Genomic DNA, 26,047 nt, shown 5'->3' on the forward strand with positions numbered 1-26,047 from the left:
TAGTACTACATGTTTCAAAAGGCCAAGACAATGCTTGAAAATATCCATTCACTTCTATCCCATGACATAACCACAATCCTACTCACCGCTTCATTTTAATGAATCAGAATCAGAAGCTGCATCCCATAGACAAACATGGATGTGGAACAGCTTTCCAGCTCCTCATGTGGAACTGGGTGACCCACTGAGCACAAACCCTGGACTTCCTGGAAAAAAAGCCAGTACACCAGCTCTTGTCCACATTAGCCCACTGTAATGTGATTTTCTCCTTAGTACACCCATGGTTATGGAGAGGTTTTTCTGTGGGTTTGACTTTTTTTCAGAATAATTCATACACCTAATTCAGAAAACCTTAAGAGTTACGCTTTCCCATTTCTATCTGAGTTTTTCTATTCCTTTCACTCCTGCCCAAATCCTCCTTTCCAGGACAGTCTTCAATGTCCTTAACCACAATAGGGGTTAATACAGACATAGACTCTAAAAAACAAAAAACTCACCTGCCCAGCAATATTCATGATATTTTCTCTACTTGTTTAATATTATTTTTTTTGAACAAGGGAACTTTGTTACTCTAAATTTAATTTGAAAAATCTATTTGTCAATGACACTTGAGTAAACTCAGTAAAACAGTGCCCTGAAACCTGATTTATTTGGTTGGAACCATGAATCTATATTTAAGTGAACTCAACAGCCCTAACTGTTCAGAAAGCTGGAAAAAAAATATTTATTTCTGTGAAGCACTAGCAAAGTTTCCTTGCAGGTACTCCAGACAGACAACAGCTGCACAACAGCCAAACCAGAAGCCCTCTGTGAACAGGGTACCTTGTCCAAGGCTCAACATAACGTTACTTGTGTCTCTGAGACAGAAATAATCAAAAGACTAATATGAGCAACACATTCAGTTTTGCTGCTGAAAGCACAACAAAAACAAGCTCAAAAAACCTGGTCAAACACAAACAAAAAACCTCTCCTAAGACAGACACTGAAGCTCTTCTGGCTGAATATTTACATATCTTAACATTTGGTTAAACACTAGTAAATGCTCCAATACTGTATTTTGGTTCATTTGAAATAACAGATGGATTTTATTTTTTAAGTGCAACTAATTTAGGACTGATTTCAACTTCAGAAAGTGTGTTATACTTATGGTTCCAACTAGCAATAATCTGAATTACTTGAATACTAAAACATATGCCAGGTTGTTGAGTACTCCTGGCCAAGACACAGCAAATTGACTGTACAAGTGTGTCCACACAGCACTGAAAATAACTGCAGTAAAATGACCAAATATTGCTGGTTTTAAGTAAGACTTTGTGAATTCAAAGTCAATCCTACAATCAGCAACAGGTTAATAATGCAGAAGGAGGCTAATTTTAACTATCCAGAAGAGAGACTTAGTGTTGCCCAGTCTCAGGGATGGGGACCCCACGTTCTACCCACACTGAACCCAGGGATGCTGAGTAAGACTGACCGACTACCAGCAAACATGCATCCATTGGTCTCTATTTTCATTTTGTTTTAATAGAAGACTGAGATGTGTCTATTGAAGAACATCATTCTTGACCATCTTGGAAAACAAGGTGCAAACACAAAGTTTATGAAAAGGAATTATCAAGAAGCATTTCAGTGAGGTAGCACTTGGCTTTTTTTATTACAGGAAAATTAATTCAAGACTCAAGATACTACACTGCACTGAGAAATAGAAAAGTAAGAGACAACTACCCACCCAAAGCATTCTGACAAGACAAAATGGGGAAATATAAGCACTACAAACTTCCTAACTCAGCAGGCTGGCAGCTGAAGAGCTGCAGCTCTCCCCACGCACCGAGGCCTGGCGGACAGCCCGCCGCGATTGTCAACACTGTCTTTATCAGGAGCTTAAATACGTCAATTTAATTAGCAATTTTGGAAATTAAAAAAAAAAAGTGTCTTTGTTTTACCTCCCTATGTGGCACAGAAGTGCAGGAGGGGAAGAGGTTTACTGCTGTTCAATTAAAGTAACAAAGAATTTCATGACTTGCTTCCTTAACAGAGAAACTATATTCTGCTTGTGAATAAGACTCCTAGTAACAAACTTGAGAGCTGTCAGCCACCAATATGATATCCACTCCTCAGGTACTACTGTTATGAACTGTAATTTTACTAGACGGCTATCAAAAGAAAAAAGCTTTACAACACATTTTATTTAAAGAGACTAACCTAATACTTACAAAAACATCACAATTTAGGTCTTTGCTAGACTTGGGAAGATGCTGATAGAACATGGTGTCACAGAGGCAGCACACAGGCCTGGATGCATGCACTCATGGCTTTCTCTAAAGCTGCAGTTACTGAGCATTTCTGCTAATAAAACTATTGATTTTTCTGCATTTGTTTTTTCAGTCATATAGAACAAAAATAAAATTGCACCTGTCACCTTTATGGGACTGCTTCTAAAGTATTCCCAATTATAATATAAGGTATGTTGTTGTAACTGTAAATAATAATTGTCACATGAGTACAGAAAGGCAATCTGCATAAGGCACACAACAACCCAGCCAGGAATTTATTAGCAGTAAAGTGCAGGAATGTCAGTGCATGTTCACATCACTTCGGTTATCACCCAGTGATAATCAACACATCAACTTTAAAGGTCTCTTCCCACATGCAAAGACCAAACCAAGTCTGCAGTGTAAGGGATAAAAGAGGCTGGTTCACGCTGGATGTTCAGTTTTGGGAGGTCCTCTGGCACAGACACCAAAGCACAAAGCTACAGAACAATCTGGAGTATTTTACACCAGGTAACTGCTAGCCTTCTTCAACTGGAGCTCCAGAATTGTTACTTGCCCTACAAAGTCTTAGAAACTATCACCTATAAAAGAATATATCACTAACAAAACAATGGGAATGAAAATGTAAGAGAGGTTAGTTAGTAGAAAATGATGGCGGGAGTCAGGTTTCCATCACTTCTCTTTCCTGGTTTTGGAGGCCCACACCCTAACAGTAAGGAATTTTTATTAAATACAAACCGACATCTAGAACTCCATTTAATAAAAATTTCTTTTCAGCTTTAGGATAATGACAAGCATCTAGATTCTTGTAGTGATTCTACAACTCTGATTATGTTAAATGGCTCTCCAAAAACAACAGCGTTGTTCCATTAACACTGCTAAAAGCTCACTGCAAACTACAAAACAATGGATTTTTAACAAAGGCTAATCCTCTATTTCACCTACTGAGTTTACAGAAAATTATTAAAAGGATGAAAAAACCCACTTCAAAATACCAGTTATTTCTGGAAACAAGAAGCAGATGTTCTCCTCTTCGGCTCAGCTGTGCTACAGTACAAGAGTGCCTTTGTTATACTGTCAGTGATAATTTATTTTATTTATTATAGCCATTTTATAATGCCCATCAATGTACTATTTGTGCATGATTTAGATTCATGCAGATCTACTTCTCTATATATACAGCCATCAAGAAGCATCACATACACACTCCAAATAGCAGACCCTGTTATGACACAGTTGTGCAAATTATTTTTTTTTCTCTTCCCACTGTATTAATAAAAAGGGAACAGGAAGAGAAGGAGGAGTTAGTATTGCCAAATGAAGTTGAATTAACATTAATCAAGAGTTACTGAAACAAGACATAGTACAAAGACAGGAAAATACAAGAGCTTAGAGTATAAAAATAAACTCTAAGTCTTTGAAGTCCAATAAAGGCAAAGATTTCTGAACCACGTAAAGGAAACACTGTCTAGAACAAAGTCATGAAAAACTAAAAGGAGACTATGTTGAGAAAAGGATCCATTAAAAATGGAAGAAAGGATGCTCATGGGAGAGAGAAAAAAAATGAGAGAAAGAGAAAGGGGCACAATAATTTGCTATTTTGCCCTATCAGCCACTGAGACCTTATCTGTGGTGGGCATTAAACCACCCAAAAAAAGACCAACATCCCAGCCTTTGTACCAATCTGATAACAAATTCCGGGCTTCAAAAATGAAACCTTTAATGAGAGCGCATTCACAGTGGCATCAACATTCGTCCTTCCCTCCTACTGTTTTGAACGAACAATTTCCTTCTATTAAAATATTCCCAAATTACCAATTTAATGTCCCCACCTGTGACACAAGAAGCAGGCAGGATGATGTGCAAGACAAAGCTAAAGCCCAGAACTACCTAAACCCCATATTCCCAAACTGCAAGAACTGCAGGATCTGCATGTATAAATACTCCCACGTTTAACAGCGCACAGACATCAGCATAACCCTGGAAGACAAATGCAGATATTAAAATATTAAACAAGTGTGTGAAATCCTACAGTTTAAATATAGGTATGGTTTCTTTATAAAAAAAGTGATTAAGTATCCAATTACTGCCAAGGTTTCCTCCACTTGACCAGACAGTGTGCACAGAAGAGGTGATTTGTTGGGATACCTGGTATTGAAAATAACATCTGGCAGAACCCTCACAAACTCTGCACTTTCAGGCTGAATCTGAGACAGACAGACAGAATCCTACACAGTGTCAGCACATGGTCACACTCAATCTATGTAACCAGCGAGTCCTAAATTCTACAGAAGCAAGACTCGCATCCTAGAGTGACAATCAGCTCACAAACAAACATTTTGAAAGTCTTTCCACAAGAAAGCTCGGCTTGCATCACATATCTCTACAATCTTGTGATGCACCAGGGCAGAGGTAAGAAAGAAAATAAAAGAAAGAAAGAAATTCAATAAATTTTCCAGACTTGGGTAGTAACCAAAGAAAGTTTCTAAATGGAGTAACAGAACAGCAATTATAGAAAAATGTATACACCATTAAATGTTAGCTACAGTCTCTAGGAGTTCATCAAAATAATTCCCCCCGCCAAATAAATTGAGGATTATAACACATGAAGTATCTAAGCAGCAACAACCAAAAAAAAAAAAAAATCAAGTGTGTACATGTCTAATATGCATAACTTATACACTTAAACAATTAGCAAACGTTGGAATGTTACCACAACACTGAAAACTTGCCCTAACAGAGATTTTCCAAACAAAAATATTTGTAGTATCAAGAATTCAAATTTTTACTGGAGCGAGCCATCAAGATAATCCCCCAAAATAAGTGAATTATGAAAATATTTTAATATCTCCCTGCTTAGTTCCTTAGATCTTACAAATTAAGAGATTCTGTCAGGAAAAAGACCTAAAAATCAAAATTGTATGGATAATCGTACCACCCATAAGCAAAATTCAATGTGTGGATTATTTATCTGTATTTTTCCAGACACTGCTGTACAGATGATAGTTATGAAGCACCAGACCATGCTACTAATCAGTGCAGCCCCAACCCTGTAATTAGCGATACCCAGGTAAACTGCTCCGATCCAAGGCAGGATCAGGAGGGCAGAAAGGGACTGAAAGTGATGGAAACTTGGGTGGTTGAGCAGCTTCGGCTCATCCTAAAATCCCAATCCCAGTTTGGGGAATTCTGGGGGGGGTTTCCTGTACAAAAGCACAGTCAAAGCACAGGAGCGGCCCCACGCAGCTGATTTCGCGTGGGAAGAGCTGATGATACCTTGCTGGGAGAGTAGGAGGGGAACAATGAAGATGAACTTTTTGTCCGTGCACAACTGGATAGTTCGGGACAGGAGTCACCAGCTCGTCCACCCTGCACGGGGACACCCGAAACCAGGGTCTGACCCCCAGGGCTGCGCTAAGTAGGTTTCAACCTCCCTGACCTGAGTCTTGCTGCCTATAGAAGAAAGTTGACAAGTCAGGATGCTTAATACAATTAAAAATAATAATAATAATTACATTGCAATTGTTTCCTCTGGTTCCCTTATCGCCCTATATCTATCTGTCATCACATCTCGGAGCTTGGGAAATCTGGCGGAGCACGGCCGGGGAGGGGAGGTTTGAATTTTGGCTTTGTGTCTCAACAGGTAGCACAGATCCAGCAAGGGGACCCCCGGTACACCCTGCGATCAGAACAGGGAACTGCCCTTCTTGAACCCAGCTTAGGTTCTAAATGTGTATAAATAAAAGTACCCCAAGAAAACAGAAGTGATTTGACTGCAATTATCCACTCAGGAACAGAGCACCCAATCCTGCCAAGTTTTAAGTACACATTTAACTTTAATCACAAGTAGTCTCGCTGCGCACTATCTCTAAATGCCTTCCAAAAAAGGGTCACATTAACAAGGGAATTAAGATTTTTTTAGAAAATCATTTTAGGACTGCTATTAGTTAGCGATTAATTTTTTTTTTTTTCCCCACAATTGAGATATCTTGGCAAATTCAAACCTGCACACAACCCTAATGTCAGTCTCAATGGGAATCTACACAGACCCACAAGCATGGTCCACTGCAGCTGGACACCACGTAAGCTGACATTTTAACATTACAAGGTTAAGCAAAATATTCATTTTAAGGCAATTTTAGCCAAAATAAGGTGACTACCATAAAGAATTCCATGACAATTGCAGGGGGGAAAAAATGGGGATATCTTAAAAAAAAAAAAGTCCTGAAGAACAAAAAGCCACACGCAGCTGTGAGATGCCGGTATTGCAAGCAGCAGCGGGCAGATGTTTTGGGCCAGGCCAGATTACCTGTGCCCCACAGACAAAGCCATGACGAGCCAGCTCGGTATGCGAGCTCCTGAATGACACTTGTGTGATGAAGCCAGTTGCCCAACACTGCAAACCACACTGGCAAAGGAATTTTCCTAACTGAAGACCACAGCTGAAGAGAAAGAAAGGAAGGTCTGAAGCGAAAGGGGAGTTATAAAAATAAGAAAACAGAATGAACAGAGAGACAGCTCTTTTGTAGAGACTGCCTCATCATTAATTTAGGGAGCAGAGACACAAGGAGGAATGTATCAGATGCCCCAAGGCAAGTAAACATTTGGTATTTCACCCACTTAAAAGACTGACCCAAAGGGAACTGGGGGTCTCTGTCCTGCAGGGACATACTCTGAGCAGCCTCTGCAGCAGTTTGCCCGAGTAGCCTTTTGATAATTAACTTATAAGGAAGACCAGGCAGGACATTCTGCTCTCTGTGAAGTATCAAGGGAGAACAGATGTTTCCCGGTCTCAAAGGGACAAACTCAAGAGCATATCATTTCATACCACTAATTCTTAAGCACATTAAAAAAATAAAAGAAATAAATTTAAAAAAAAAAAATATCACAGCAAGACAAACAAATAAAAAAAGGCTACGGTAAGCAAACAAACTCCAATCAGCCTTTCAGTGAAATGCAAATGCTATCTAATACATTTCATTATTAAATTAATGCTCTGTGACATGAGCATTCCCCAAAATACATGGCTGATTACAGACTAGCTTGTGGGGAAGGGCCAGAGAAGGCAGTTAATTGGAAAATACGTTCTATTGTAGCTAACCAACCTCGCACATTTCTACACTCCCACTCACCAGAAAAACATCTCTTTATGAAGTTTGTGCAGCATAATTAGTTTGGTTTTGCTTAAATCTGCATCACTGTACAGGTAAGCAAAGTCTTTCAGCTCGCTAACTTTTCCCAGAAGTTTTGCATCACTGAAATATGCACAATTTTACTTTTCAGTAATCTAGCTCTTCTTCTTCACCCTACAGCTTGCCTGAAGTAGTTCCTAAAGCACCCTGTGTCTGTAGCCAGTGTGGGACTGGACACTTAAAACTGTGCTGGGCTTCAAAGGTCCAGCTTTGCAAAGCAGAAATAAATAAATAACCAAACTGCGCACACAAGTTTGTGAGTGCTGGCCGCGGCGTGTGCAGCACACGGACAGGAACCACGCACCGAGCACAAAACCTGCTGGAACACCGGTCAAAGCAAGGGAGAAACTGAAATTTAAAAATAAAATAAAATAGCCATGGGGGAAGGCGCTGCAGCCCCCTTACCTCCGGCGTCCTCTCTGCTGGTTTCTTCCGCAAAGCCTGTTTCACCTTGGGGTCCACTGGAGAGCTCATTCTACTCCTCTGCTCCTCCCGGGCCGGGACTCCTCGGAAATCGCTGCCGGGGGGCGCTGCCCCCGGGCGGGCCGGGCACACGGGACGCACCGATCAGCCGTTCCGCCGCCCGGGACCCGCCGGCTCGGAGCTCGGCCCGGGCGGCCCCTCTCGCCGCTGCCCCGTGGCGGGGCGGGGACGCGTCCCGAAATGTTGCCCCGCGCCGGGGGAGGCCGCGCCGCCTCGCACACCGCCGCAGGGCGGGGAGAAAGGCCGAGGCGGGAGAGGGGACCGGGGGCGCGGGGCGGGCGGGCCCCGGGGCGGGCGCGGTGCCCGCTGCCGGGCTGGCTGCTCACCAGGCGGGCGGCTCCTCCGCGGCGAGCGGGGCGCCTCGGCTGCCGGGCTCAGCAGCGGCGCGCGGGGCAGGTGGCGCCGGCTCCCGCCGCCGCGTTCCCCCGGCGGCCGCCGCCGCTCCCCATCGCGCGGGCCCAGGCGGCGGCGCGGCCCCGCCGGCAGGAGAAGTGCGCGGGCTGCGGGAAGTTACCGGCCGGAGCGGGACTCTCCGCGCGCTCGGCCCCTAAGCAGAGCGGCTCCGCCCGCCAGAGTCGTACAAAGCGATGCGGGCGGGCAGGGATTTTCGCGGCGCGGCGCCGGAGGATTCCTCGCCTCACCCCGCGCCCGGACCGCGCCCGTTTCCTCCCCTCAGGCCGCCGACACCCACTACCGCAGTCCTGGCTCCCTGCCCACTTCACCCACCGCACATCGCCCCCCAAACAGAAAAGTGCGAGAGCGGGCTCTTTAACCCACAGAATCAGCAAGAAGGGCGAGGGGCGGGGCGGAGGGAAGGGCGTGGCTAGGGCGAGCACCGCCCCCCGCCTGCTGTGGGGTGGAGATGGGGCGGGGTCAAAGAACCGCACGGAGGGAAGGCTCGCGAGGGTTGGGCGGGGCTCGGCGCATGCGCGCTGCGGGGGCGCCTCACGGGCCGTGGGGCGGGAGGGGTGCGTGCCCGGCGCGGGTGACGTTCTCCACAGGGCGCCCACAGAGTTTTCCTGAAACCACCATCAGTTCCACCTTTACACCTGAGACAACCCGTTCTCTACATCAATTACATTTCGACGTCCAGTGGGACATAATTCTGCAGCTGGAGTGCCCACGGGCAGGGACACTCGTGTCACCACAGCAGACATACCGTGTGGTGTCTCCGCCGCCCTGTGCTGGTCTTTGCTCCCGCCCTCCGCTCACAGAACGTTCTCTCTCGAAGCCTTGGGCTCCGTGTCTGGCACTGGGGGTCGGGTCCCCCCGACGTGTGACCCCACCCGGGCTGTGCCCACAGGGGCCTCGTGGGTGAAGAGACCGACCCACAGAATGTGGGGTTTGCACCTCTCAGGATCCCGTCCTGTGGGGTTTTCACAGAAGGGACCGGGACTGGTGCCGAGTTCTCCCAAATCCTGTGTTTCTGGTGACAACGGCCCCTCGTGGACTCAGGGAAGCAGCCGCCTCCTAAGATTTCATTCCTTACACCACGTCCTGTTTCATAAATTTATGAGAACAAAGCTCTGCAGGCACACAACGTGTGTTTGTCCTTTTTTTGTTGGTTTCGTTTGTTTTTTCCTCTTTCCTTCCTTATAAACAAGAGTGGTTTTGTTTCTTCCCTTTCTCTGGCTATTCCTTCCTGTTCTTTTTACCACTTGCCCTTTATGGCACAATTGTCTTTGTTGTACTGAAGGACTTTACTGGCCATCACAAGTTGTTTTATAATATTTCTAGTGTTTCCTTCAAACAAAATTCAGCCTATTATCCACCGCGGACTTTTTTGGTGCTGTGCCTGGTTCATCGCAGGCACGGCAGTGGAGTGGATAACACAGATCTCAAAAGCAACTCTTCGTAACATCACAAAGTCCTGACACTGTGACCACTAGAGAGACAATATCAGATGCCCTCAAAAATGGCAGTCAGGTAAAGGACAAAATTCTCGTCCCTTAAAGTCTATCAAGACTAATTTATTATCTTTTTTACTTCATTTTGAACTTCCGTGGTGAAATTAACATTTCCAAATACCACGTCTATTATTGTTCCAAAGGTCAGAAGTTTGTACAAGTTATTTGGCAGAACATGTTATCCTTTTTCAACTTTAGTACATACAATATTATTTCCAGTAGTGTGGGAATCTTCTGAGACTGCCTGCCAGGAACACAAATTGGAAAGCTGGAGATAAATAGTCCTCCCAAAGAGGAGACGCAAGCAGAAAGAACCGAAGCATGAATACTTCCTTATTAAGAGATGTAATAGCAAATAAAGTATTTTTTTCTTTATCAGCTCAGTTTATAGTTAACTATCATAAAAGATTAGGCAATACTCCCAACGTGCAGGTGGCTGGAAAAAAAATGTAATGATTCTGTTCTCATGGATCTGTAATAATTTTAATCCTCATCCCGTTTTTTTAGAAGGTGACTCATTTTCCCACCTATTCTAGCTGTTCAGCATTCCTGCAGTCAAAATAATGCAGAAGCAGGCACTCAACACGGGAATAAAATTAATAGCCAATTAATTCATTTTTCTTTGGCACACAAATTATTTATTGTGCATGAGCCACCAGATGTGTAGAGCAGGACAGACAGAGGAACTCAATAGGAACCAAAGCTGTTATCCCAATTTAATTGCTTGGCTCAACCGACCCGTGAAACGAGACTTTCCTCACTCCAAAAATACCTGAATTTGGGTAGATAATAGCTCTAATAGCTGTAGTTATTCCAGGGGCTATTTTAGCTGTCAGGTTTATTTTCCTGAATATCTGGAGAACAATGGAAACGAGTGTCACGATCGTAACTGCTTACTGGTGTTCCAGCCTGTGTCTCCACGTGGTGAAGCCTATGTAGTTAAAGACAATTAAGAAGCTTTCACAAATGAGTAATTTCAGGGTTGGGATTAAAGGATGTGGCCAAGCAGGATGACTGTCCTCCATGCAGAGGGGAAAATGTGCTTCCCTTTTGTCTACATCGTGTCACACTGCCCGAATAAAGCATCGTTACTTGTCACGTAGTTTTTTATTTATTGAAAAATGATAATATCTGTAGTCTTACATGGAAGAATCGAAGGTGTCTTGCTATTTATACAGATTATTTGCAGTCTCAGGAGAATGTATGTTTCTGCTTAAAATATCTGTGGATTTGAGAAGAACAACTAAATTACAACGCACGCCGCCTCCTCCTGGTATGTTCCTCCAATTGTTTGTGCTCACCGACACTCCCAAAGATGTCTTTTCATCTCATGCCTTTCACCACCATGGGTACATCCCAGATTCTTCAGGGTAAAACTCAACTTCCTCACCTCTCCCAGTGGGAAAGACACACAATCATCATACACTGAAATATTTTTACTTGTATTTTTATCTATTCTATATACTTCTTGTTCCTGTGAGTTTTATTACAGCCTTTTCTTCCTCTCGTTCTCACATATGACTGTTAGGCTATTTTTTTAAAAATTTCTTAGCTTTGGAAAATAATTCCTCTTCAGAGATTCATTCCCATCACCGGTAACAACTACTAACTGAGTATGTGGTTAACAGGCTGCAAGGACGACATACAAACTAATTCTTTGCCTGAGTGGAGGAAAACAAAATGTTCTGGGATCCCCCAATGGGAAGAATCTCTTTAGACCGTTTTACCATATGTGCTGTTGGGACGGGACATGTGCGTATTCTGATGATTAACTTCCTAGGTAGAATGTTTGGGATGGTTCAGTAAAAGTGCGTGAAATCAGGGAGGCAAAGGGGTAATTAGTATTTTTGTGCAAGTGCACCTTTTGGAGGAAAGTTACATTTTTGCAAACGCCACAGCACTGATCAGGTTACCCAGATAAGAACATTGATCTCCTGTCTCAAACGGCATTTCCACATCAAATTTTCAGTATCCAAAATTATGTTACAGAAAATGTGAAATAGTGAATTATTTTTGCAAAATCAATAGCAAGAATGAAAACAGTTGTTTGCTATTGTACCACTAATTTTGCTCCTTATGAGGCAAAGTTCCGCACTGTGCATATTCCTAGAGCTTCAGTGCAAAGGATAATGGTAAAATGTAGAGATAAAGCATGAGAATTGTGAGATCTTTATCTTTCTGCTGTATCATTATTTATTTTTTTTAACTAAAATCCCGTCTTTGTTCTCGTTAACTCAAGACAAGCATTGCTTTCCTTCCTCTACAGATCTTTCCTGAAGGGTAAAACTAGAAAGCCATGTACACATAAGCAATTACAGAAGTCGTGACAGCCAAACCCTTGTTTTTCAGCCTGACACAAATGAGAAGCTTTACAACTTTTAAATGCGGATATGAGACCTTTTCTACTTATGCTTTACCTTGAGCTGCAATTTTCCGTGCTTTTCCTGTTCCCTGTCACACGTATTTGATGGTCTCTAATGTGCTGAGTGCTTGTGTGAATATACTGTGAACACGGTCGACCTGAAGATTGAAGGGTTTTAAGACAATATTAACATGCAAAGAGAGGGTGAGGAGTCCCAGCTGCTCCCTGGAGCAGAGTGAACCAAAGCTCCTGTGCAGGGAGATTAACCATTTCCTATGTCTTTGCTCCCGGCTGAAGGGATCATCTCATCTTGACTGATAGAGGATGGGTGGAAATTCTGAAATAACAAATATTTCGTGCTTGAGGCAGTGGGAACATCGCACGCCGGCCATCGTATCGGGCAATGCCTGGCTTCTGGAGTCCTGGTCCCCAAGTTAGGAGCAACCTGGTGAAGCAAACAGTGAGTTAAGTTATTTGCTACTCATTTACTAGGGTTTCTATGAAAACAAAGGCGTGCATTGATATGGACTCTCTGAAAGCCACCGATGAGGACAGTAAAAGGTATTTATATTGAAACAGTGCTGGCTGTCCTTTGATGCTTACATGGATGTTCTCATCTACCTTATTTCCTTTTCATGGCCAAACAGGAGAAGACATGTCTCAAGAAGGGGATTCCTGTCCCTCCCTGCGCTCGGAAGATGCAGCTGAACAGCTGTCTGTCCGTCCCGCACCTCCCGCCTCCCTGAATCACTGAGCTCTGCCGAACGGGAGCGATCGGGATCAGGACAGAAAGGACTCGTGGCCAGTCACCAGAGTACCCTGTCTGCCACAGGTGTGCTTTGTAGCGTAGAACATTATCAAAAATGTCTGATAAAACAGAATAAGAACGGACAAAAACATTCAAAATTGTAATAAAATACCACCTAAAATAAAAACAGCTGGTTTGCTCAGAGCCAGAAGTTCTTGCCCCAAACCCACCCACTCTGCTATGGAACAGCTCTGTCGTTCTGTATGAAACAGGCTCTTTTGTCAAATGGTTTGTCTGTCTTTTGACATTTTATTTTTACTACACACAACCTACAGATATTTGATTCCAGCCCCAGCACTTCGCTGGCAAAAGCTGAAAGAACATATGGACCTGTCTATATATCAGAGGTATCCAGCAACAGTATACAGATGTCCAGGCTCTAGCCTGAAAAATTAAAGATGAGGGTGGCGGGGGAAAACCTGCCCTGACAGGAGGCAATCTGGAGTCTAGTGACTACACCATTTGCATTTTCTTTGTTGTTATAATCAGGTTAAAACTTTAACTGAAAGATTTTCTTCAGCTGTTGTAGGAAACCTCATGCTGAAAACGATTAGAAAAGGGAGGGTAAGAGAATGGGCTGGATGGAGATGAAGACTGAAAAGTGACAAAAATAAAAAGGAACACTCTCGCTATGGGAAAGTCCCCACCAGTCATCTGGAATCAGCAGCAAATTCGACATACCTTTTCCCAACTTTTCTAGTGTCTCTTTCATTAATATTTGGGGTCTGCTTGAAGTTGTACAACTGTAAGTTGCAAGATTTCATAGCAGGGTTTTTGGTGATGATGACCTGTTGTAACCCAGAGAGAACATGCAGTGGTATTGGTATTTTTTTTACCAAGTAGTTATTGTCAGAGGCAAAAAGCCAAACACTTGCATAACACAGTATTATCTTTCTGTGTATCTATTACAATTGTAAGTGGCCAACCCTTCGGCTGACAATGGTGAGCAAGTAAAAGAACAGAGCACGGATACGGAGAGGAGCCAGTGTAAATATGATAAAGATTGGAGCAAATAGGATTTCAGTCCTCCCCTCTTTTTTTAAGTAAATGCAGTAATTCTCTGAGCATGTGGAAAAATGACAAACGGCCTCTCTGAGGCGAATGACAGGCCAGCAGTCTAGACTTTTTCTTAACTGGCAATCAACTAGATTAAGAAATGTATAATAAACACCTGGCATGCTGTTTCTCTGCTTTACGCAATCAAATACATCCAACTTATTTGTGAAAGCCTACGAGAACTATCACAGCATTTGAATCAAGACCAAGGCTGGGGAAGACTCCCAGTTCATACCATTTTCTTACTGCAAGTGTCGATGTCGGGATAATCTGCAACTGTGGGCATTGCTGTCATAGCTGAGACCAGTGCAACAATTCAGCCAGCATCACCTCAGCTTTTCGCTGTGTGCGTGTATTTTGTACATTTTTAGGAAGATACATGTCTGTGTGTTTGTGTTTCTGTGTGTGTATAAACTATAATTTGATTATGAAGAAATGTTGCACAGTTTAGTAGACTTGGATCAGGCCTGGGAGCCAGGAGTGCTCAGTGAACTCATTGCAAAGTTATGTAGGACAAAAGTCCCTGTATCATCCTCTGTTTTTAGGCACTTTTCGATGCTGTCGGCCTGATTTTTCTGATGAAGAGCATATAAACAGCTCCCGCTGACATTAGTGAGTTAGCAAGCACTCAGCTCCTCCACACTGGTAAATTGGGTCCCCTCACATCGAAGCACTCGGTGTCAGAGGCGGTTGCTTTTATCATCTGTCTTCGCACAATGACATACATCCTTATTATTCCTTATGATCTCCGGCTTTTAATGACCCTACAGAGCTAATGAGATGTTTAGTTCCCCCACCCAAGCACAACCATATGGATGAGATGATATCAGGCAGCTCACTGAAGCCATTAAATCTCAGGCATGCAGAATATCCAGAAAGTTCCTGTTTTCAGCCTTGTCAGGTTTAGTCTTCAAATGCAGAAGCGTACGGCGTGCTCACGTGATGTCCGCAGCACAACACAACAGTCTTCTGCAGACAAAATCCCGTCTATTTTTGACTTAAAAAAGATCTGCAGATGACTCTTTTTCCACTCGGTGTGGTTTCTTCCCTTCCTCCTCTCCTTCCAGGGGCCTGCTCGTGTCTCACAGTAATTCTGTGGCACGGTAGGTGTGGTGGCAGGGGACATTGATTCACAGCAGCATCCCAGAGTCGGGGGTGGCCTCGTCCCCCAGCCCAGAAGCTCTGCTGCAGTGAACCGAGGTGTTCTGCTGAGAGAGCGCCGGACTCTCCTTTCCCCTCATGCATCAAAAAGCCAAGACACCCAGGGATGACATCTGTCTGTCCATCCATCCATCCATCCATCCATCCATCCATCCATCCATCCATCCTCAGTTGCAGGGGAGGGACTCAAGGAGGAGCAGCCTCGCTGAGCAGGGCTGAAGGCACAGGACCAGCAAGAAGCAGTGCACAGAGCTGGGCTTCTCCTAGAACAACAGCACCAAAAATGGGGAAGGACCTTCCCTGCAAATCCTCTCATCCCCACAAGGGTCTGCAGGGTCTCGCAGGAGGGATTTCATCCCGCAGGGGAGGGCATGGCTGACATACAGCAACTCCCGACCGCCTACAGTGTGGGGGTACATGTGAGGGGAGAGGGACGTGTCACTCCATCTGTGCTTTTCAAGTAGCTGATTGTACCAGTTGGGTTTTTAAATGCTCAAAGCGCAACCGTTCACCGTCTTCTTGGAATGAAGGGAAGCTTTGTGTGTGAAACGCAGGAGGAACTTCCTTTGCTGTAACTTGTAGGGAGCAAAGGAAATAAAAGCAGAACAGCAGCGAGATGAAGGTCAGATGAGCGTATGAATCATACGGTGATGCAAGTTATCGAGTGCGTGGCTCAGCGCACCGCCCAATAAAACCAGATGCCACCCAAGTACACAAAATATCACTTACCTACAATCACTTACCCCATGTGGAAGTAATTGCTCTTGCTCGGAGCAAACGGGCTGCTTTTCTTCAATTCCTTAATATAATATTGTGAATTTAAAAATCAGGAAAGGTCTATCAGGTAGGACAGCAGTGATGATACTGAAGCAGAAGCGATTTCTTTGGATTTTTAGGCATTTTTTTTCACCTTGGTGACAGCTGCGATGCAAGCGTTCCCCAGTCTGAAACACTGAGGAGGTGATGGAGGCCGCCGCGGGCTGTCGGCAGAGCTGTCTGGAGATGTATTTGCAATTTCTGTTACAAAGGGGAACACAGTGAAATTCATGTAGAGACCTATAGGAAGCAAACTGACTTCTAGAAACACCCTGACGTCAAGAACAACCTCGTCAAGGAAATATTATTTTTAATGACCGCATATGCAACGACTGTGCAACTCGAACCAGCAAACCTTGACTTTTCTGGAAAGCAGAAGGGGGCTGTGTGTGTTTCGACAAGTCGCAGGTGCGTTGCAGCTCCCCACCGTGCCGTTTGCAATGTTCTCAGTGCCGTACCAGCAAGGCAAAAGCCACAGATGGTACCAGTACATAGCGCAACATCTGAATTTTTCAAACGGTTTTAGTGATTAATATTTTTCTCAGAGGTTCGGCCAGTGTGCAGGTTCTTTCCAGAGGAGCCTGCGTTGCATTTCAATAGTTCGGTTTCACTGCATCCAAGACAAAATTGCCTTTGCAGTAGAAATGTTTTCTTTGATATAAACAGTTGGTATTTTGTGAACTACTAACCGAGCTTGTCTCCAGGAGGGCATTACGAATTGCTGTACTTCATAAGAAGGTACCAAGCGAAATGGAACCAGTTTGAGCGCTTACAGACAAGGAGACCTCGAGGTGGCAGGAACCACCCCAGCATTTTTTCCAGTTGTGATTTCAAGGATGTGCACAAAATGGTAACAAATCTGCAACCACAGCTGGCAGAAGAGGGTTGCAGTCAGAAACCAAGAGAGCAGAGCTCGGCAGGAGCCCATGGCCGGGACGGGAACCACCAGCAGTTGCTGGTGTCTCCGGGGCTCTGACCAGTATCTGTCACTGGTTTGCTGTGGGTGGGGACAGGTGCCAGAGACCCCACACAGGTGACACATGGTGAGTGTCACACAGCCCAGCGAAGGGGGTCCAGCCCGCAAACCTGTTGGTGACACCGTGGGCAAGCGGGGGGTTAAGGTTCTGCTGGCAATAGGGTGTTCCCTGCTGAGATGGCAGAACCACCGCGTGCTCCAGTAATGGACCCAGCCGCATCTTTAGCTGCCAGGCTGAAGAGGAAATAGCTGCATACAAATTAATTAGAAACACTTAATGAGCTTTCATGTTTTGAGTGTAAGCGATGAAGGCAGAGGATGGACACTGCTGCTGGAAGACATTTCCTCTAAAACTGCCTCTGTTGTACATGTTCTGAAAAAGAGGGAATTCACCCCATATTTCCAAGACCGAGACTTGCCCTGGACAAAGCCCTGCCCGAGCCCGCAGGGAACCTGATCCCGCGGCGTCGGCAGCTTCCCAGCAAACAAGCCTGGGAAAAACCAGACAAGGATGTGACAGTCAACTGCAGCATATCTGACAGGTTGTGTTTAGGTTAAGGATTATTTTCACCCTAAAAATAGGATTCTGAATTCATAGCTGTGAAGAGCTGCGGTTGCCAGGAGCAGCGCGGGTTCTCACCAGCCCAGGACAGGGCCCTCGGTGTTAATACTGAATCAGTTCAAGCCTGTGGTTCTTAAAAACCTGCATCTGTTTCCATGGGAAGCGCCTCCTTTTCACTAACCCGTAATTTTAAAAATGGTTTGCAGATTTAAACTGTATTTTGAAAAATAAATTTGCCTCCAGGCTGATGGCTTCTACAGCCTAACCAGCTTCTGAACAATGTCATGCGAAATGACAGGGATCGAGGCCTTTATTTAAACTGTTGGAGCTCTACAAGAAAAACAAGCTTGGAGAATAAAGCACACGATCATTAATTATTGCAGCACGAGCAACACAGCTGTAATTATCTTGTTCACCAAGAATGTCTCCCGCAAATTTTATCAGTCATATTGTTAATACATGGAAACAGGAACCCTTATTCTTTCTGCTCTTTCAGTAGTGATCAAAATTAGACAAGATTTCTAGTTACAGCTGCTATTAATAAATCTGCTCCTTGAAAATGGGGTAGTTAATTTCTTAGGATTCAGTGCACTCAATAAGCTATTGAAAAATATAATTGCTCGTGGCTGTAATTTTGAAGTAATTATAGAAGAATTGCTGAATGTCGTCTTTTCAAATGCATCAAAGTTCTCCAAAGCAAAAAGCATTTCTGGCAGGAAAATCAAACGCACAAACCCACTTGTACCCCTTTCCCAAAAGTCCCTGTTTATAAATACTTTTGTAGTGTGAAAACAACTTGCTGCAATCCCCATGGCAGATCCTGGAGCCGCGGGTGTTTGCTCCAGAGAGATCCCACCACTGGTCCAGAATCAGGGCTGGGAGCCCACTGAGGGGCTTCTCGTGATCGCCCCCGGACAGACTTGGGCTTTGCCTCCTGCTTCCCGTGCTGGGCAATTTATAAACCGCCTTTCTCTTAGTGACGTCACTGGAGACGTTCTAGAAATATATCCTATTAGCCAAGAAAGATAAAATCATATGCCTTTAGGTAGTCAGGCTCTCACTTCTCAAGGAGATGCTCTCCCCCAACTTTTTCAGCCCAACTACACACGCTGCTGCGAGAAACACCTGTTTCATTTTCTACAGCACTCAAGGCAAACATTTGTTTTCCATTAACAGGCTGGGACAAACTCCACCTTCAGCTGTGCCACCCAGCCCCCGCGACGCCAGGAGCGACACACGTGTGTCCCAGAGCTGCGACTCCAACCCATCCTGCTCGAGAAGGAAACAGCGGGGCAGTCCCAGCATCTCACATACCGCGTTGCCCCAGCACCGCAGAGCCGCGTGGGGCGTCCCTGCAGGGCTGGGTTAGAGGTGTGGGTTAAGGTTAGTGTTAGCATTGGGGGTTAGGGTCATTAGAGTTAGGGTTAGGGTAAGGGTTAGGATTAGGGTCATTAGGCTTAGGGTTAGGGGTTTAGGGTTAGGGTCATTAGGGTTAGGATTAGGGTTAGGGTCATTAGGTTTAGGGTTAGGATTAGAGTAGGGTTAGGGTTAGTGTAAAGGTTAGGGTTAGGTGTTAGGGTTAGGGCCATTAGGGTTAGGGTTAGGATTAGGTTTAGGTTTAGGGTTCAGGGTTAGGGCTATTGTTAGTGGTTAGGGTTAGGGGCTAGGGTTAGGTCTAGGGTTAGGATTAGGGCCATTAGGGTTAGGGCCATTAGGGTTAGGGTTAGGGTAGGGTAGGGTTAGGATTATGATTAGGGTTAGGTTAGGGCTTAGGGTTATGAAAATAAAGAAATTTGAGCAATGTGCTTCCTCAGAGCGGCCAGGCTGAGCAGAGCAGAGGATCTTCATGGGACCCAAGCGGGTGACGCTTTACATGAAGCTTTTCATTCCCGGAGGCCTCTCGACATGTCCAGCCTTGCAGGGGCCAGCAGCCGTGGTCCTGGCAGAAAACGCTGCCCAGCAGTGTCCCTCGAGACATGAGAGCCCCAGCACCTCTGACTCACAGCCCCTGGTGTTGGGATCCCCCCTTGGGATCTGTGGCTCTGTGGGAAGCTCCACATCAGGGCAGGATCTGACACTGCGACATCTCAGTGCTGAGCAAGCTGTGTGTCCTGTGAGCACTGAGAGAGCTGGCACATTTGCAGCTGAAACCTGGAGGAAAAATATTTAAAGTAATGTTTTCCTGTTGGGAACGGTATAAAGTGCCTGCCCGGGGGCAGCAGTGAACCCCTGCTCCGCTGGGTGGGAGCTGTGTGGTGCTGCTGCCGTTACCACAGCCAAACACTGCTCGTGTTTCTCCTCCTTTTCCCCAGGATTTGAACTTGTGGTTCTTCAACTGTCAGGGCTGAAAAGCATCAATTCCAATAAGCAGCATCTCCAGCGAGCTCCAGCAACTGTTTTCAAAAACCCGAACACCAGAGTATTTAGATTTGCCTGTAGCAATAACAGAGACGAGGTTGCTGTACACAGGCAGGTCGGTGCGCGGAGCCTGTAACTGCTCCTGCGGCCCATGGAAAGTGAGGGACTGGCTGGAACAGAATGTCCAGGCTGCAGCACATAAACAGAGGCGTTCAGCACAAACAGAGTCAGAAGACGTGCACCTCCAGGGTGTCGGCTCATTCCTAACTCCAGCTACAAGGCTGCTGTTTGAAATGATAAATGTTGAAGTCACATTTGCAGAGAAAGAAGAAAGCAATGGTGGTTCCGCGGTGAGCTGCTCAGGACCTCTGTATGGCCAACAGTGACACGGGGACACAGCGACACGGGAGCTGCTTCCCACCCAGGATGGCCAGAGGTCGTCGCGGGGCTGCTCTGTACTCAGCCACACAGACAATAATGACCATCGTCACCCTTCTGCAGACCCCTGGGCAATCACGCAGAGATGAAGGATGCTGTGGCGCTTGGACACCTGTGGCTCGCTCCCCTGCCCGTGCCTCGGCAAAAGGGAATTAGCTTTCCCCTTTGTTTCAGGAAAATTAAGGGAATTGCAGCAAAGGAGAAACAATACATTAAAAATATTGGCTAGCAAGTGCTGTGTCCCAGTCTAGCTGGGGAATTAAAAAGGAAATCAATTCTGGGCATTAACATCAGCGTTTTCTGGATGCTGCAGTGATTACATTGCTGAATTTACTGCTAACATCATCACACAGACGCATGATTGCCAGCTCACCTCGCACAGCCCGTCAGGAGGAGACCTCATAACCATCTCCTGTGAGAACACCAGGTTCTCTCTCCCAGCCCCAGGAGCCCCGTGGCAGCTCCGGCGGCATCGCCGACGTCCCCGGCCCCGTCCTGCTGCCTCTCCCGCAGCACCAGCCACGGCCGAGCGTCCCCTGCCGCGGATTCTGCTGGAGCCCCGACTCGGAGCTGCCGCTTCCCCCCTCCAGCGCTGCCGTGGGGTCGCAGGTTCTGCCTTCTGTATCCGTCATTCTCTATCGATTGCTTTTATGTTGCCCCACTCACAAGGGGCATTGAGCCAGCTGGTGTCATGCTGTGCGGGATGGGAACTGAGAGACTCCGAGCAACTCATCCGTTCCCTGCTTGGAGGGAAAACTCGGGTTACAGGAGCAGTTCAAACACCCGTGAGTTTGGTGTTATAGCTCTCGTTCCTCCTAGAGATGAAATAAAATAGTCACCGAATCACAGACTGGTTGGGGAGCAGGAAAGCTGCCTTCCAGCACCTGTGTCCCACTTCTATCCTCCTCTGCAGCTGGAAGGACCCCAGCATTCAGCCTGTGCCCAGGGACATGGCACCACTGAATCACAGGTTGGCCGGGGCTGGAATGGACTTCTGGGGATCATCCAGTCCAACACACCTGCTCAAGCAGGTTCACACAGGGTCGCGTCCAGGTGGGTTTGAATGTCTCCAGAGAAGGAGACTCCACAACCTCTCTGGGCAGCCTGTTCCAGGGCTCTGGCACCTCAAATAAAGAAGTTTCTCCTCATATTCAGATGGAACCTCCTGTGCCCGTTGCGCCTAATCCTGTCATTGGGCACCACTGAACAGAGTCTGGTCCATCCTCTTGACACCCACCCCTCTCAGCTTGTCTTCTCCAGGCTGAACAGTCCCAGCTCGCTCAGTCTCAAACAGTCGGGTAGCAGGTACCTTTGTACAAGACAGGACTTGGCAGGTGCCTGTGGGAACCCCAGATGGCTCACGTCCATGCGTCTCTGCTGCAGGTTGGATCCGGGCAGGATCCCTGCACCCTGCCCGGCTGCTCCCCCCCACACCTCCTGAGGCACCCGGGAGGTGTGAACCGGGCAAACGAACCACGGGAAAGCTCAGCAAAAACAGTGCTTGCAGCTGCTTCAGGCAAAGGTCTCCACCTTCTGCTGATTGCTCATTCCGTCTTCAAAAATCCAGGACCTGCGTTGATCTGAATGCTCTAAAAGCCACTGTATGTACACAGCTACATTTTTCCAAGCTAATTTTTTTCTTGTCATACAATTATTACTTCACTTTTCTTGACAGCAATGTATCATAATTTTAACTTACACTTAATAAAACCTTGTGAAGGCTTTGCCATAGCCTTTGGTCCTGTGCAGCAGCCCAGAAAGACAGAAAACAGATTGTAACTGGGCAGATGGGCACAAATACAGTAACTTGTACTGGAAGAATTACAAATGCTCTGCTGGTGTGACAACCTGCTCTGCCGGTGAGTCTGGGAGTGGACGTACGGACCAGCGCAGGGGCCGCAGCTTTGTGCATCCACCTGCTCTCCTCATGCGATGTCAAGGGTCAGCATGGAGGGTCAGGACCATCTTCCCGTCTTCCTGTCGCTTTTTGGGCCAAGGACATTCACAGCTGATAGACAGAAAGTTCAAACACAAATTGTTTCAAACAAATAATTCCTTAAGAGACCCCAAAAAAATGGCTGCAGCACCTGTGAGTGCTGGGAAATGCGTCCCGAAAGGGACGTCAATAGCAGACGGACACATGTCAAGCTGGAGATGGTTGTACTTTATAACTCAGCAACTCTCATACTGCATGTGGAAAAACAGACACAAAATGTAGCAGAAGTAAATTGACAGACTGTATTTATTGCACAAATTTCCCCTAAAATTGGGAATGGTTATTATAATACAAGTGCACATCTTGGGAGATATATACAAAACCAGAAGAGATAACAAGTATGTACATTTTACCCAGCATTTTACAAGTACCACCATCTAAATAATTTAGAGAAAGCAAAAAATTGTCATAAAACATCTATAATAAGTAAGAGGGAAAACATATGCAAGGTGTAAAATCCTTTCTTTTAAATATTTTTTGTTCTTAGCAGCCCAGTGTTTGCCAATTGCAAGGAAAACAAATTTGCTAATTGGTGTGCCTAGTACACTTAGTTTTCAGCCAGAAAATTAAGACATGTTAATGGAGATGGGTAACAGTGGGGAAAAAAAAGAAATCAAACATTAGTTTTCTATTCACATAAAACAAATCGCGATATATGTTTTAAAAGACGATGCTACAGTCCTGTAAAAGATCCCTTTTTGTATTATTTAACAAATAGACATACGTACCGCATTGTTCATGTACCCCAGGTGTTAACTCACAGAGTAACTCCGCGTCACGGGGGGTTTGGCTGCGGTCTGACCGCACTGGTAACGCAGGTCACGAGGTGCCACCACCCCGGGGGACAGCGGGGAAGCCGCATCACCGGGGCCTGACCGAGCACGTGGTGACGGGGACGTGAGCGGGTGGCAGCGGGGGCAGAAGGACGCTGCCCAACAGCCGCCTTGTTCTTCTGCTCGCGTTAATACTCATTTCAAGCTGAGCAAGGGCCTCTCTGGAGAGTCAAATCCACTTCGAAGCAATACCCACAATTGGACTAATAATGGTTAAATGGAGGAGAAGGTGTGTTTTCCTGTAAGGATGTGTTACAGGTTACTTCGGGAGGTGCCAGGGTCACGGTGCGGAGCTCCCCAGCAACCTGGGTTGTCCTGGGGTGATCCCAGGACAGGGACCACCCGGGGACACGCGGCCCCTCCACCAGCACCGGCGGTTACAGCTGCAAATCTGTGTACAACGTTCAGAATCGTAACTACTGGCTAGATAATGTAACATAATGAAGAATTAAAAATTTGTATTTGGAGCTCAATCCTGCATTTTCATTAAAAACGTGTTTGCACAACTGGGCCCCTCTGTTTTGTGCTCATTCCCAAAGCCAGATGCAATATAATTGTGTGATGAAGAAAGGACGTTTGAAGAACAGGGGAGAAACACACCCCTAGATCACATCTTCAACACAAGTTTCTTCCCTGCAGCAGTCAGCATTAGATTTTCTACACAAAATCGTTTCAAATGACTCTGCTTGTATCAACATTTGGTTTCCTTAGGAAGGCAGACTCAGTCCTACAGGGACAGGGGTGTGGGTTTGCCATGTAGATCTTCCTTGGAACAGAGACTTAAGTTACAGATTTTAAACATTACTGATAAACCACGCCAGGTGAAATCCTGGCCCCAGCGAAGGAAGGGAGGAGAGTTTTGTCATTGGCAGCAGCGGGGCAGGGATCCCTCCTATTGTTTTCAAGTTTATCAAATGGTTAAAATAGATGTGTATTTAAAATAACTCTGCAAACAACAATAGCAGGTGTGCTGTACTATTGAAAAGATGATTACAGAATGACATATTTATAGAGCTGTTTAGAGAGCTTAGCGACCGAGTGAACATGTGTCTCCTACTTCTGTGGATAACCCATGGATTTCAATATACCGCACGTAATTGATGAAAACAGAATGTAAAAATCAGCAACATTAATTGGCTGCTAGGACAAACACGCAAAGAAAAGCCTCTAATGAAGTGTCCAGTTAAACTGAGGTAGTAGAGCCTTTGAAAACATAATCCACCTACCACTGCATATTTACATTACTTACACCAGATTGGGTCCATCAGCTATTCCTACAACTATTGTATATACAGTGACAAAACAGTGATGGCTGAGTAAAGAAGAAATGCTGAGAATAAAATAAACAACATTTCCTGCTGGTAATTACATGAGTGAGTAGAAAAGGGATTAGAGTCATCTGCATCAAGGGTACGTTTGTTAAAAAATAATTTTGATATTACTATACTATGGCGTAATCAATGTTCATTTTTTGTAGAATGGTTTTAAAAAATATATCAATTAGTTACCTGAGCAATTAAGGGTAATAGTCTATTTGTTGGTTTTTTTTTTCCCCGATGCTTTGGTACAATTATTTCTAGTTCATTATTTCAATAGCTGACTGACTGCTGTAAAAAGAATATGATGTTGCAAGAACATTATAGACCATAAAAAAGTTAGAGGTAATAGTCACGGCATTCTGGGGACCCCAGGGGGAAATTTCAGCCAATGTTCTCTTTATATACTTTTTTTAACATTTCCATTAACGTTGTGGAAGAAAAACATCACTTAGTATAAAGCAAGATTTAAACATTATAAACATCTAATACTGGTTACAACATCCGGCCAAGAAGGAGAATCTCCATTGCTAGTTTGTGTGTTGGCCTCTTCCTCCCTCCTCTCCTCACTATTCCCTCTCCCCAGAAGAAAGATCATAAATAAATTTTGGAGCTGAGTGTCATTAATAAGCTTTTTACAAAACAAACCAACCCCTCCAACCCTTGTTCTTCCTCTGGGAAGTATCCAGACTTCGACTATGACATGAGAAAGCAGAAGTTGTTTACAAGTCACTGCAGCTTGAGAATTACAGATCTTAACGAGATCCTCATCAGGAGAAGCCAGTCTGAAGACAGCTGCTGCATTCTCTGGTTAAGTTTAGGATTGGCATCCTGTATTTCTCAAAGCAGTTCTTCCTCACGTTCCCCAGTATAAATTACAGTTTGCCACTGTGGCAGAAACAGATAAAAAAATGCAGATCTTCAGCTTTTGCTGAAATCTTTGCTTTCCTGTGGTTGAAATCTCGGGCTTACCCATTTTTCTTTTCTCCTTTCTTTATCCTTTTTTATAAATGACCAAGTGGGAGAGGAAAAGTCTCCAACTGTTTGCATAACGTGCAGTCATATATGGAGGTGCTGCAGCTCAACGAGCAGTTTGTTTGAGTTGCTTCAAAGAGAAAGAAGCCAGACCAAGTTGTCTTCCACTTTGTTTCCCGTGGGGAAAACAAGTCACCGTCTGCGGCCTCTGGCATTTTACAGTAGGATCTGGGCAACATATGGCGAGTGAGTGCTTGCTACAGCTGCCAGTAAAGGGAGGTCGCTGGATTCAATCCTGAAAGGAAGCAGAAGAGTCACATTTAATCTAACCTGAAACGTAGCTGGGCTGAACACGTGTGTTAGGAAACACATTGCCCGCTCCGGGACAAGTGTTTGTGCTCCGAGTGGCAGGACATTTTCCAAGTAAAACTGAGGCCAACTGCGCTTCTGCCCTAACTCGGCTCTGCCGGCGGGGCCACAGGCTCCAGACACCAGCTTCTGTCTAACGTCCCCTCCAGCTCTGCACTGCCAACGCTGC

At 45.3% G+C, this 26,047-nt stretch overlaps 2 protein-coding genes across 10 annotated transcripts in view; both read right to left on the bottom strand.

Annotated features, from left to right (window-relative positions):
- The window catches only part of RAPGEF6 (Rap guanine nucleotide exchange factor 6), a 119,152-nt gene extending 110,493 nt beyond the window's left edge, over positions 1–8,659 (bottom strand). For all 5 annotated transcript variants that reach the window (XM_082064046.1, XM_082064044.1, XM_082064045.1 and 2 more), the window contains exon 1: positions 7,868–8,659. In XM_082064046.1, coding sequence (XP_081920172.1) covers positions 7,868–7,936 — 69 coding nt within the window. In that variant the 5' untranslated portion in view covers positions 7,937–8,659. The remainder of the gene's footprint in view (positions 1–7,867) is intronic.
- Positions 8,660–22,613: 13,954 nt separating this feature from the next.
- The window catches only part of FNIP1 (folliculin interacting protein 1), a 67,057-nt gene continuing 63,623 nt past the window's right edge, over positions 22,614–26,047 (bottom strand). For all 5 annotated transcript variants that reach the window (XM_082063346.1, XM_082063343.1, XM_082063345.1 and 2 more), the window contains one exon: positions 22,614–25,804. In XM_082063346.1, the coding sequence (XP_081919472.1) occupies positions 25,726–25,804 (79 nt within the window). In that variant the 3' untranslated portion in view covers positions 22,614–25,725. The remainder of the gene's footprint in view (positions 25,805–26,047) is intronic.

Source organism: Streptopelia decaocto (genome assembly GCF_964273445.1).
Source record: "Streptopelia decaocto genome assembly, chromosome: 12".
Taxonomy (NCBI): Eukaryota; Metazoa; Chordata; class Aves; order Columbiformes; family Columbidae; genus Streptopelia; species Streptopelia decaocto.